Genomic DNA, 13,234 nt, shown 5'->3' with positions numbered 1-13,234 from the left:
TTTTTTTCATTCGCGATGAAAAAACCTCCTCCCACTCTTTCGCCTGTAGCTCCCTTACAACTCAAAAGTACCCCCAACTGTGGTGGGGATAAAAAAAGTGACCACAGTGGAATATTTTGGATTAGGAAAAATTTCCATTTCACATAAATAAAATACCCCTATTCTTGTACCACTGTACGATTGACAGTATGGATTTCAAGAGCACATTGTTGTCTATGGAAAGAGAAAAAGAGGGGAGAAAGAGAGAGAGAAAGTGAGAGAGAAGAAGAGAAAAAGAGGGGGGGAGAGATTATAAATTAATGTTTAATGAATACTTGAAATAAATGATGGAAAATTAGAAATACATTGTTAATTAGAACTTACTTAATCTAATAAATCATAATCGAAGAACACCTATGGACGTGATCCCACCTTGAAAATTTCTCACAGAGGAGAGACAGCCAGCCATGTATGGAAACTAGAATGAAGGGGGCGACAAACGTACCACGTTGAACCGAGTGGTACCAAACAGAATTTGCTCCAACCTAGCTTAGGGTGGTGACTCAAGGTTTTTTTTATGATTAAACCATGTAAAAAAAGTTTGGTTTGATGGAGGGAACTGCAAGAACGGAGATCTTATCGTTCAGAAATCGAAGCGAGGGGGGGGCGACAAACGTACCACGTTGAACCGAGTGGTACCAAAACAGAATTTGCTCCAACCTAGCTTAGGGTGGTGACTCAAGGTTTTTTTTATGATTAAACCATGTAAAAAAAGTTTGATTTGATAGAGGGAACTGCAAGAACGGAGATCTTATCGTTCAGAAATCGAAGCGAGGAGAACAGGATAGGAGAGAACCAGCTGTTGTGAAAATCAATCTTGTCTGTTGAGGATAAAGTCCTCGGAGGGAATCAAATCCGCGACCTAGTGCTTACAAAGCACCAAAACTAGGCTGGCTAATCTGAAGAGTGACCGAGCTCTTTCTGTAGAGTGAAAAAAATACCCTGTGATTGGACGATATCGACATGTCATCCCAATGGAGCAGTTGCAAATGGGTAAAAATAAAATTATTAATAAATGGTCGATTCCTATGTAAAAAGTTGTGAAAAATCCAAATCTGAGGTCAAAACTCTGAAAAAATAACTGTAGGTGTAAAAGGTCGAAAATTCAATTTTTATTTTCCTTTCTAATGAAAGAGTTCAAAGATGTGTGACGTCAGACTTCAGGCAGTTCTACCTATGTAAAAAGTTGTGAAAAATCCAAATCTGAGGTCAAAACTCCGAAAAAATAACTGTAGGTGTAAAAGGTCGAAAATTCAATTTTTATTTTCCTTTCTAATGAAAGAGTTCAAAGATGTGTGACGTCAGACTTCAGGCAGTTCTATTGAAATGAAGTAACTACTCTTGTTCACCTTTGTTCATTTGCAACTCTCAAACTGTCATCTCTAGGTGGAAATGGCCATAGCTGTCAATTCTTGTTCACCTTTGTTCATTTGCAACTCTACAACTGCCATCTCTAGGTGGAAGTAGTCATAGCTGTCAATTCTAATATTCTGTTCTTTTATGTAATGTCGTGTAGGAGTTGGGTATAATTGTTGCCAATTATGACTGCTATTATACGTTGCATGTCCGCTGGCAACTCTTGTTTGAAATTCTTACCTATGGGAAATGGGATACCACACAAGTCAACCATACATGGTAGGTGAACAACTTAGAGATTAGTGGTTTGAATCTCAAGCAGGGAAGATTTTTTTCTTTCAATTCTTGTTCACCTTTGTTCATTTGCAACTCTACAACTGCCATCTCTAGGTGGAAGTAGTCATAGCTGTCAATTCTAATATTCTGCTCATTTATGTGATGTCGTGTAGGAGTTGGGTATAATTGTTGCCAATTATGACTGCTATTATACGTTGCATGTCCGCTGACAACTCTTGATTGAAATTCTTACCTATGGGAAATGGGATACCACACGAGTCAACCATACATGGTGGGTGAACAACTTAGAGATTAGTGGTTTGAATCTCAAGCAGGGAAGATTTTTTTCCTTGTAATAAATAAAACAAAGATATTGTATCATAATGTTATACAGTAGTGATTTTGGTTGCCATGGTCTCGTTTTAAAATGCTATAGGAAAAGGCATTTTTTTTTTTTACTTTATTTAAAGTGGCACCCAACCATACTAACAACATGTTTTTTTTCCACAAAACAAATACCTACTAGCTAGATGAGTTTAATGTTTAAAAAACTTAAATCTCTTTTCGTTCGGTCATCAGTACGCAAGAACTTGAGAGAAACCTCAAACCGGGCTGTTTGAGATTAGAGTGGTAGGATGGCGTAGTCCATTGACTGTTCTGTTAGTTTTCTGTTGAATGTATCTGCGTTATCTTGTGCTTAAGTTTCGTACGTTGTGTTTTTTTCGGCTGACGATATATTTTTTTTACATAAATTTCTAATTTTTTATTAATACATTTTTTCGATAAAGAAGGAGGAGTAATGTATTTAAAGTCCTTTTGATTATTTGTTTATTTATTGTCTCTACGTTTATGGTAAACCTAATTCAGAATCCTTTTCAAACCTAATGTTCTCGTTACTATTCAGTATTTAGCTAATTTTGAGAACAATTTATCATCCAGTTTTATGCCATTAATTCTAAATAATTATTAATTTGGTAGCTTTTCTGTAGTTCATTTTAAATAATTATTAATTATAATTAGTGTGAGACAATTGATGTGTTTAAGTGTTGTCTATTTTTATTGAAGATTTCTGGATTTTATTCTTATGACATGAGATGGGGAAGGAGATACCCACCCGGTGTGAATTGAAATGTACGTATTATCCACCCTGTAGTCGAAGTTTTCATAGTCGAAATGTACTTACCAAAATACCCCAACCCACCCTATCATACCTACTCTCTAAACACCTGTGAAGCAGACTACAAATATGCATAAATGAATGACTTGCATTTAGAAATGAGCTGTAAAAAAGGGAAAGTTACATCTCTTTCTTCATTTAAATAAAGCTTAGAATGTAGGCAAGATTTAATTGATAAAAGATAAAATCTAATTAATAAGACAGTATTTCTGACGCACAAACTACATATGTAGCTATTAGCATGAATAAGAGTACTTCGAAAGTACCATCCCACTAGATTTTCCTTAATCCTTCATCACTCCGTTATCCTTAATCCTTTATCACGACATTATCCTTAATCCTTTATCAGTCCATTATCCTTAATCCTTCATCATCACGCTACGTCCTTCGAGTAGGTATCACTACATACGAATCTAGCCCATGTACGAGAACATACCTAATTTCTTTTCTTTTCTCCCAAGTCGTAAATTTTTATTAGAGGGACCTGGCGCTGACAGGAGGACAGTAATGTTACCCAGGACACCGACAGGAGACGGACATAAATTGTGTCGATACAAGTTATGTACCGATACCGATAGATATAAATAGGTCTGGTTGAACTATAAATAGGGCACAGAGCAGCCAAACCCTAACCAACCAGGATATCTGGAGGTTACAAAGAGTTTATCATGCTTCAAAGGAAAAGCACAGGTCCTCATGATGGTTGTCTTCGGTTCGGGATGGGCCAAGTAATCTTGGCTAGGGCCCATCAACTAACCTCGGTGCAGCTTCGCCGCTACAACAACAATAACAACAATTGGCTTGGGCTGAAAACTAAAGTCTTTAGAAGAATAAACATTTTTGAACTTCTTCAAAACTGAAGTCTTGAATAGCGGCCGAGCCGTACCCTTCTCGAGCTCCATCGACCCAAGTCCGATATTTTTTGGTTTTAGGAAGGGGAGGGATTGTTTCCAAATATGCGTCCATACAGTAAAACGTTCCAAATTTTCGGTTCCAGGAATATACCCTTGAACTTTTGTCGATACTTTTGGATTCACCCTGTAGACATTCAATACTTGAAGCCTCATAATATTATCAAAAACAGTTCAAAATTATTGTTGTCCAAAAAAGTGACTGAGTAGGATGATGATATAAAGTAATGCATGGAGCTGTGAGATTAAATCTCGTTCATTGATCTGAATCTCAAGAAAGTTCCAAGTTTCTAAACACAAAAATAGTAGCACCTTAGATCTCTGTACCTCTGAGAGTCAGACCACAATTCTAGTGTAAAAGGTGAAAATTTACTTGCCTTAAGGTGTGTCCACACATGGTCAACGGCCGTCGATCTATGTGAATTTATTGTGTATGGATGTGAATCGACGTCGATCGACGGCCCGTCGACTAAGTGTGCACTCAGCTTTTTACATACCTTTAGTACGTACGTACCACATTGTACGTACACAAGCACATTATTGTACATGAACAAGCACATCTGAATAGGTATGTATTCTAACAAACATGACATAATTATGTGTTTTTCCTTCACAAAGCTCTGACAGTGATGTTTTATTATTCTTCAGACAGTAAAACAAACAATAGAATAGTATTTACTTTATTTTAACTTATTTTTATTTTTACTACATAATATTCTTAGTCTGTCTTAGGTTGACATAGATATGAGTAATGTCAATGTTTTTTCACGCTCTTCCACTCAACCACAGTGAATATAACTTGTGTATACTAACCGATATACGTAAAGTGTTCCCGCTTCATCATAAAATAAATAAGGGAATTTTCTGCGAAGTGAGAACTTGAGAAGTACTTAGTGAAATTGGCCCCAGGAAAGATACGGACAAGTAGGGCAAACCTGGGTGAAATGTGCTCAGTGCTATCTAATAAATTACGACAAATGTAGCGTTAACACAACGAGCACTTATATCCCGAAATCTCGAACAGTTGTCAAGTGTCCAATTGTTTTCCAGTCCCTGTTGTCAACACTGGTTTTGTGACAGTGTTTCTCAAACTAGAATAAACTGTGGAATTGGTTTGGTGTCGGGGGAATTGACTGCTGTCCCCCAGAATCCCCTGGGAAATCGGTATCGATTTATTACGAGCACTTATCTCGAACAGTTGTCAAGTGTCCAATTGTTTTCCAGTCCCTGTTGTCAACACTGGATTTGTGACAGTGTTTCTCAAACTAGAATAAACTGTGAATTTGATTCGGTATCGGGGGAATTGACTGCTGTCCCCCAGAATCCCCTGGGAAATCGGTATCGATTTATTCAGTCGAAAATGTCAACCTAGTAAACACCGTCAGGGTATGGGAGGAGTTCTCTTCAAACCGCTTGTAGGGGGTTCTTGGCCGCAGTTCTCTTCAAACCTCTAAGGATTTGTCTCTTGAAATCTCTTGGGATTTGTTGCATTTGAACCGAGAGTGGTTTCTAGCACTTTGGCCATTTCGATACTTAGATACTCTTTACTCTGCATTATTTTGCAGTCTAGTTCATATTTGTTCGAGTAAAAGCGCTACATATTACACTGAGGCTGCAATGCAGCATGAAGCATGCTTCAAAGCAACATGTAGCGATGCTCCAAGACCATAATATCTAGATTCTAGACCACCACACTACATCCGTGGACCTGGGGAGTCCCGGTGGGACAGAACAGTCCAGAGGGCCAAGTTCCTGAACCTTTCAATATAGGAGAGTAGTCCTGATCCTGAGTCCTGATTTTACTCCTACTACAACAACCATATCAATCCAATGCAAAATCTTTAAAGCATACTTCAGTTCAGTATGCTACATATTGCCTCAGTCCAATCGAGCACCTTCGCCTATTGTTTAGCAAAGATTTGACTAGCGCTTTGCTGAGGTGTATTTCACAGAGAGACAACTCTTGTGTCAGAGCCGTCTGAGGTAATTTATTGGGTATTGCATATCCCACAGAACAAAGTATGCGGCAGACAGATACATCTCTACCCATAATGGGTGTTTTTTCTGAGTTTGTTTACTTTTGTCTCGATGATTTGAACATGATGTGTGGGTGTCTGGGTGTTTATGTATAAATATACTTTGTTTCTTGTTATGTACCTAGTTGCATCAGCTGAACTAAAAATACTTGGTCAATATGTATTTGATATGTAACAAATCCGATTAGAATGGGTTTGAATAGCCTTTGCATTTATCTATTTTGAGATCTCTCTTTTGAATTGAGCCAATGTTTCTGGACCAAATGACTTGATCCACTGTTTTCGATACACAAAAAGCCCACTCTGAGGTTATGGGGGTAGGGGCCACTGCCCCAAGGGATAAGTTAAGCTCATGCAAATCTACTGGGCCAAAGGACTTGAGCTAATTTTATTGGGCCAAATGACTTGAAAATTGATACAATCATATATTTTTCATGACAAAAGGATAACCCATGGTCTGTTATTTTGTAGCAATGAAATCTGCTGTGTAGTGACCTTCTGTGTTGGTACTTATGCAGATAACAGTCTAATTATATCACCCCACAGGTCATGTGTTAGTCACAACAGATTTTTCTAGCAAATTCCAGTGAGTCCTCTAAAATGTGGCTTATTGATTTGAATTTAATTAAAGTCATTGAGTGTGTTTTTTTTCTGTTTTTCTCCCTAGATAATCGCTTATTCTTGAACCCCAACAGATCCCTGAGTACCACAAAGTACATTTTACAATCCCACAATCAGTAATTTATTCACTTGTTACTTGTTACCCATATGAAATACAGGGTGGACTCTAATTCAGGGTTTATACGCGACCAGGAAAACATGGAAAAGTATGAGTAATGGAATCTGAAAATCGGCCAAAAAGTCATGGAAAATCTAAAGAAAATCTGGAAAAGTCATGTCATAAACCCTGTAATTTGCTTAATAAGAGACAGTTAAACAAGATCAAATCAATTTCCTAGGAGCTTAGTAAAATGGAAACCTCACCATGCAGGTCCAGCATCTAATAAGCTCGGCTCGGCACAGCTTTGCAACACTTCAAGGCACATTCTTTTACATCTAAAGAAATAGCAAAGGTTGAGTGCGAAAGGCATTCACTCGTAAAATTTGTAGCCAAAACCAAATGTCAGCCCAAAGCAATCACCCTATTTAGAGCTGATTGAGAGGCTGACGAAAAACGCCGACCCCGTCTGTACACGGGAAAAGGCGAAGAAAAAGAAGAAGATTATTATTCTTTATTACTCAACTCCACCTTTCTACCGCAGGTCTTCAAATGGAAACCTACCGGAAAGAACACTAGTTAGGGCTGATTGAGAGGCTGACGAAAAACGCCGACCCCGTCTGTACACGGGAAAAGGCGAAGAAAAAGAAGAGGGTTATTATTCTTTATTACTCAACTCCACCTTTCTCCCGCAGGTCTTCAAATGGAAACCTACAGGAAAGAACAACTCAAATCCAACGAGAGTTCCCAGGTTCGAATCTGCGAGCTGGCGGCTTATTTCACTCACAGCAAATTGCAACCTGTGCACCAAATTCTGACGTTGAGGACCGCTACCAATTTATTCTTCAAGCTGAAGAACTACAAGACTACGGCCAGTTTTGCCCATAGACTTCTCGAACTTGGACCCAGTATGGAGGTAAACTTCTCTTCTTGATCACCTTCTCTCGCTCCCTTGCTCTCTCTTCGTTCTCTTTTTTCTCTCAAATTATTTGTGTTAAAGCAGAGCTTTTTCATTACAAGACTACGGCCAGTTTTGCCCATAGACTTCTCGAACTTGGACCTAGTATGGAGGTAAACTTCTCTTCTTGATCACCTTCTCTCCCTCCCTTGCTCTCTCTTTCGTTCTCTTTTTTCTCTCAAACTATTTGTGTTAAAGCAGAGCTTTTTCCCAACTTTTGTGGATATCACAGCATTACTAAGTGCTTCCTTTGCAATCAATTTCCATTTTTCAGCAATCTTTTTACACTGGTAATGCCGCCACTGGTCGCTACTCGATTAAAGTAGCTCTTCAATTGTCCTCACGAGGCTGAGTGCACTCCGAACTCCAAACACAGAGTCGAAAAAACTCCGATCCCGACGGGAATCGACCCGGGACCTCCGGAGTGCAAGCCTAGTGTGATACCCACTCTGCTTCCGATGCGTGACAGTGATGCTGCGAGTGGGTTTAATGGTCCTTGGCTGGAGATCCTTGCGAAGTTCCAGATCATCCCGGTGCGAAGAACCGACCATCGAGAGGGTCGCTAGTCGCTACTACAACAACATATTCTAGGTACTATAAGAGAATGAAACTGAAATTATATTTAATGAACTCCCCATCCGTGGCACAAGCTCCGGCTTTTACGGATGGGTATACCATTTGTTAACAATTTATTTTGATGAGAGATTTGTTCTGAAAAACCAATAAATGGAAACTTAAAAAATAAAATAAATAAATAAATATTCTGCTTCCATTCTATTCTATTCTGAATTCTAATTCCATTCTATTCTCTCTCCTCAGGTGGCCACGCAAGCGCGCAAACTGTTGGCGATCTGCAACGCGAATCCCACGGACGAACACACCATCGACTACGACGAACACAATCCGTTCCAAATCTGCGCGCGCAGCTACACCCCCATCTATCACGGGCGTGAGAGCGAGGCATGTGTGTACTGTGGTGCGAGCTATCTTCCCAAGTATAAGGGTGAACTGTAGAATTCTCCTAAGGGGCTCTTCCACCCAACCATACGAGTACTAACAACATGTTTTTTTTTTTTTTTATTATTATTATTATTATTATTTTTTTTTTCACAAAACAAATACCTAGTAGCTAGATGAGTTTAATGTTTAAAAAACTTAAATCTCTTTTCGTTCGGTCATCAGTACGCAAGAACTCGAGAGAAACCTCAAACTGGGCTGTATGAGATTAGAGTGGTAGGATGGCGTAGTCCATTGACTGTTCTGTTAGTTTTCTGTTGAATGTATCTGCGTTATCTAGTGGCTTAAGTTTCGTACGTTGTGTTTTTTTCGGCTGACGATATTTTTTTTTTACATAAATTTCTAATTTGTTAATTTTTTATTAATACATTTTTTCGATAAAGAAGGAGGAGTAATGTATTTAAAGTCCTTTTGATTATTTGTTTATTTATTGTCTCTACGTTTATGGTAAACCTAATTCAGAATCCTTTTCAAACCTAATGTTCTCGTTACTATTCAGTATTTAGCTAATTTTGAGAACAATTTATCATCCAGTTTTATGCCATTAATTCCAAGTAATTATTAATTTGGTAGATTTTCTGTAGTTAATTTTAAATAATTACCTATTAATTATAATTAGTGTGAGACAATTGGTGTGTTTAAGTGTTGTCTATTTTTATGGAAGATTTCTGGATTTTATTCTTATGACATGAGATGGGGAAGAAGATACCCACCTGGTGTGAATTGAAATGTACGTATTATCCACCCTGTAGTCGAAGTTTTCATAGTCGAAATGTACTTACCAAAATACCCCAACCCACCCTATCATACCTACTCTCTAAACACCTGTGAAGCAGACTACAAATATGCATAAATGAATGACTTGCATTTAGAAATGAGCTGTAAAAAAGGGAAAGTTACATCTCTTTCTTCATTTAAATAAAGCTTAGAATGTAGGCAGGTAGATTTAATTGATAAAAGATAAAATCTAATTAATAAGACAGTTGATCAAAGATAAAATCCAATTAACAAAACACAAACTACACAAAACAAACTACATACCTATTAGCATGAATAACAGTACTTCGAAAGTACCATCCCACTAGATTTTCCTTAATCCTTCATCACTCCGTTATCCTTAATCCTTTATCACCACATTATCCTTAATCCTTTATCAGTCCATTATCCTTAATCCTTCGTCACTACATTTATCCTTAATCCTTCATCATCACTCTACGTCCTTCGAGTAGGTATCACTACATACGAATCTAGCCCATGTACGAGAACATACCTAATTTCTTTTCTTTTCTCCCATTTCTTTTTGTTTTTCTCAAAAAAAATCTGGGAAGGAAGATTGGAAAAAAGTAAGATGGGCTGGGCTGGGATTAGGTAAAGAGGGAACTCGGGAACATGAGGGAAAAAATAGGGAACGGAGGGGTAACATAGAACAGGTGAGAAATAATGGAGTTTTAAAGGCAGGAGAAGGAGGGGAAACACGACAGCTATTTAGGACGGAAGTTGGAATAGGGAAGGGAGGAGATGAGGATGGTGGATGGGACGTTGGAGATGATTTGGTCGAGGTAAACTTTACAGAATATTATTAGTGTACTCATGCAGATGGAGAGGAAGAGGGAGGGGATGAGCATGGTGGATGGGACTTTGGAGATCATTTTGTCGAGGTAAACCACGCAAGTTTTTATTATTATTTTCAAGATTTTTCTCTGCTTAATACAAAGGGAGCATTGATGAGAAATTTCCTTATTTACACCCCCTTGTGTTGTGTCTTTATAACATTTAGGCTGCGTTTATCAATCGTTGTGTAAAAGTCCTGTCAATCAATCCATAATCGTTCCATCATGGGACGGGTCGATGTCCTGTGTGTGTAGTAATTCAATAGGTAGTGTAGCCACATACGATGAGTTCTATTTCTATCGCATCAGATAGACTGATGCGATCGTCGCATGCGGTAAAAATAAAACTCATCGTGAGTGGCGGGCTCAAGACGCTCGCTTGGTAAACAGAAGGGCGCGGTTCAATCTCATCTTGAGCATTGAATTTTATCCTTATTTATTTGATCATTTGACCGCAGATGAGAAATTTCCTTATTTACACCCCCTTGTGTTGTGTCTTTATAACATTTAGGCTGCGTTTATCAATCGTTGTGTAAAAGTCCTGTGTAGCAATTCAATAGGTAGTGTAGCCACATACGATGAGTTCTATTTCTATCGCATCAGATAGACTGATGCGATCGTCGCATGCGGTAAAAATAAAACTCATCGTGAGTGGCGGGCTCAAGACGCTCGCTTGGTAAACAGAAGGGCGCGGTTCAATCTCATCTTGAGCATTGAATTTTATCCTTATTTATTTGATCATTTGACCGCATCCAGCATTAACCTCGCCTAGTGGTTGCCTTCGCTTATGACCGGGCCGCAGTTTGAGTTTAAACTTGGTTTAAGTTAACCCAGTTCCCCTTATTCCAGGTACCAGATATCGGTGGCGTAGGGGAAGGTTTTGACCGCATCCAGCATTAACCTCGCCTAGTGGTTGCCTTCGCTTATGACCGGGCCGCAGTTTGAGTTTAAACTTGGTTTAAGTTAATCCGATTTCTTTATTCCAGGTACCAGATATCGGTGGCGTAGGGGAAGGCGTGGGAGGGGAAGATACGGAGGGAGGAATCTACCAGGTGCCTGTTGTGGGACTACCACCGTCTCAGAAATGGACGGCCAACTCTAACCTCCCCATAAACCTGTAAGGTAAGATGATCCCTGTCAGTTTGCATGTTATCATAGGGTACCTGATCTATTCAGGTTTTGATAAACTTCTACCCACTACCATCTATTTTGCCAGACTGCTATCTGTTTCATTAGAAGGGCTAAACGGCTAAAGACGTTAGCTATTCTTGTTTCAGAATAGTAGTCATAATATGGGATTATCCTTTAGATTTCTGAAGAGGTTTTAATGAACATATATTCCTCTCATCTGTTTACATCTCAAAAATTCAGAACAGGATTTATCTCTCTTGTATGAATTGTGTTATTGACCTGTCAGAATTTATGAATATTTTAGAAAGTAGAACATGGTAGAGTGCCTACAGGGTGAAAGCAAACAAGCTGAACTAAGATTCTGTTTTCTTAAATAATGTCTTTCAAACATGAGTAGGGACATTCAGTATTTCAGTACAACTTTTAACAGTTCACTAGAAGTCAAGGAGAGATAACTCATATAGTAAAATGATTGAATTCTAGTCTTGTAAGGTTTAGGTGGTGGTTTTAAAAAGACCATCTTGGATAAGGATTTATTGTTTATTTGTCTTAAGTATGTAGTACAAACACTCTGAAATAGACCAAAAACACCCCTAAAAGTTTAGCTTGTTAGAAATATTTAAAATAATTGATTGAGAGCTGGAAGACAAGAGTGTGTGGGAGAGACTGGGACATGCGGCTCTCATGCAAGGTAACTAACGCTAGAGGTAGAAAAATAGAAATAGCCCGAACACAAAAAGCCCACTCCGAGATTTAGGTGTGGGTGCAAACGGCTCTAAAGGATTGGTTAAGCTTCTACGGATCTAACGAACGCTAGGATAATTTCGTTAGATACAGCTCTTCTAACTTATTCCACCCTTCAAGGATTTCAACCACCTCCTTCCTGCCTCGGTGGTGTAGTGGTGAGGACACTCGCCAGGTAAACAGGAGGGCGTGAGTTCAGTCCCAGAGGAGGCAAAGAATGTTCTCCTTCATTTTAGAATTTGACCACTTATAATAGAATTAGAGCTCTAAGGGCCAGGTGGTAGATAAAGCCTTTCCGTACACAAAAAGCCAAGGCTTAGGTGTATAGGCAAACAGTCCTAAAGGACGGGTTAAGCTTCTACGAATGTAGCTTCTGGGGTTAACCTCGCCTAGTGGTTACCTTTCACTCAAGAGTCTATTCTCTACTATTCCAGGTAATCATCAGATTGTGGAGATGTGCTACCAACGTACGAAGAACTTCGACAAGTTGGCCTTCCTGTATCTGATCACTGGCAATCTGGAGAAGTTGAAGAAGATGATGAAGATTGCTGAGATCCGACGTGATATTAGTGGTCAATACCAAGCTGCTTTGTTATTGGGTAAGACAGGGGAGAGGTTTCTTCTTTTTACACTATTTTTCTTTCTTCTTCGCCTTTTTACGTGTACAGACGGGGTCGGCGTTTTTCGTCAGCATCTCAATCAGCCCTAACTAGGATGATTGCTTTGGGCTGACATTTGGTTTTGGCTACAAATTTTACGAGTGGATGCCCATCGCGCTCAACCTTTGCTATTTCTTTAGCAAAGGAAATTCAGGCTGGTATACCTCCCTTTAAAGTCCCCCAGCCAGACTAAGCTGGTCTAGTCCCTGTTTATTGTCCCCCAGCCAGACTTACAATTATAAATACAACAATAAAAAATATGTAGACTTCACTTCGGTCGGTAGATGAGAAATGATCGAATCGGTTTCATTATTCCAGGTGAAGTAGGCGAGCGTATCAAGATCCTCAAGTCATGCGGCCAAACCTCCCTGGCCTATTTGACCGCCGCTACTCACGGACTCTCCGAAGAGGCGGCCGAGCTCGAATCGAACCTGCGAACTGCGGACCCGAACGCCACCCTACCGACCGTACATCCCGAGGCTCAACTGTTGCGACCACCGGCCCCTGTAGCCGAGGCTGAAACCAACTGGCCCCTGCTGACTGTGTCCAAGAGCTTCTTTGAAGGTGAGAGAACAGAGAAATAGAGATTTCCTTTTGTAAAA

The 13,234-nt window shown here is 39.3% G+C and overlaps 2 protein-coding genes across 2 annotated transcripts in view; both read left to right on the top strand.

The window, feature by feature from the left end:
- The window catches only part of LOC103504937 (coatomer subunit alpha-like), a gene marked incomplete in the record, with an annotated part of 35,019 nt that extends 21,803 nt beyond the window's left edge, over positions 1-13,216 (top strand). The window contains 8 exon segments of the mRNA XM_026820358.1: positions 7,209-7,429; positions 8,291-8,481; positions 8,654-8,704; positions 10,948-10,960; positions 11,085-11,150; positions 11,869-11,920; positions 12,408-12,572; positions 12,951-13,216. Coding sequence (XP_026676159.1) covers positions 7,209-7,429; positions 8,291-8,481; positions 8,654-8,704; positions 10,948-10,960; positions 11,085-11,150; positions 11,869-11,920; positions 12,408-12,572; positions 12,951-13,216 — 1,025 coding nt within the window.
- LOC113465657 (ATP-binding cassette sub-family F member 1-like) overlaps positions 8,713-13,234 on the top strand; it is a 31,647-nt gene continuing 27,125 nt past the window's right edge. Inside the window, exon 1 of the mRNA XM_026820357.1 lies at positions 8,713-9,218. The gene's annotated coding sequence lies outside the window, so the exon portion shown is untranslated. The remainder of the gene's footprint in view (positions 9,219-13,234) is intronic.

The sequence above is a fragment of the Diaphorina citri genome, unplaced genomic scaffold (assembly GCF_000475195.1).
Source record: "Diaphorina citri unplaced genomic scaffold, Diaci psyllid genome assembly version 1.1 scaffold141, whole genome shotgun sequence".
NCBI classification, from domain to species: domain Eukaryota; kingdom Metazoa; phylum Arthropoda; class Insecta; order Hemiptera; family Psyllidae; genus Diaphorina; species Diaphorina citri.
This window is presented reverse-complemented; position numbering and strand designations above follow the sequence as displayed.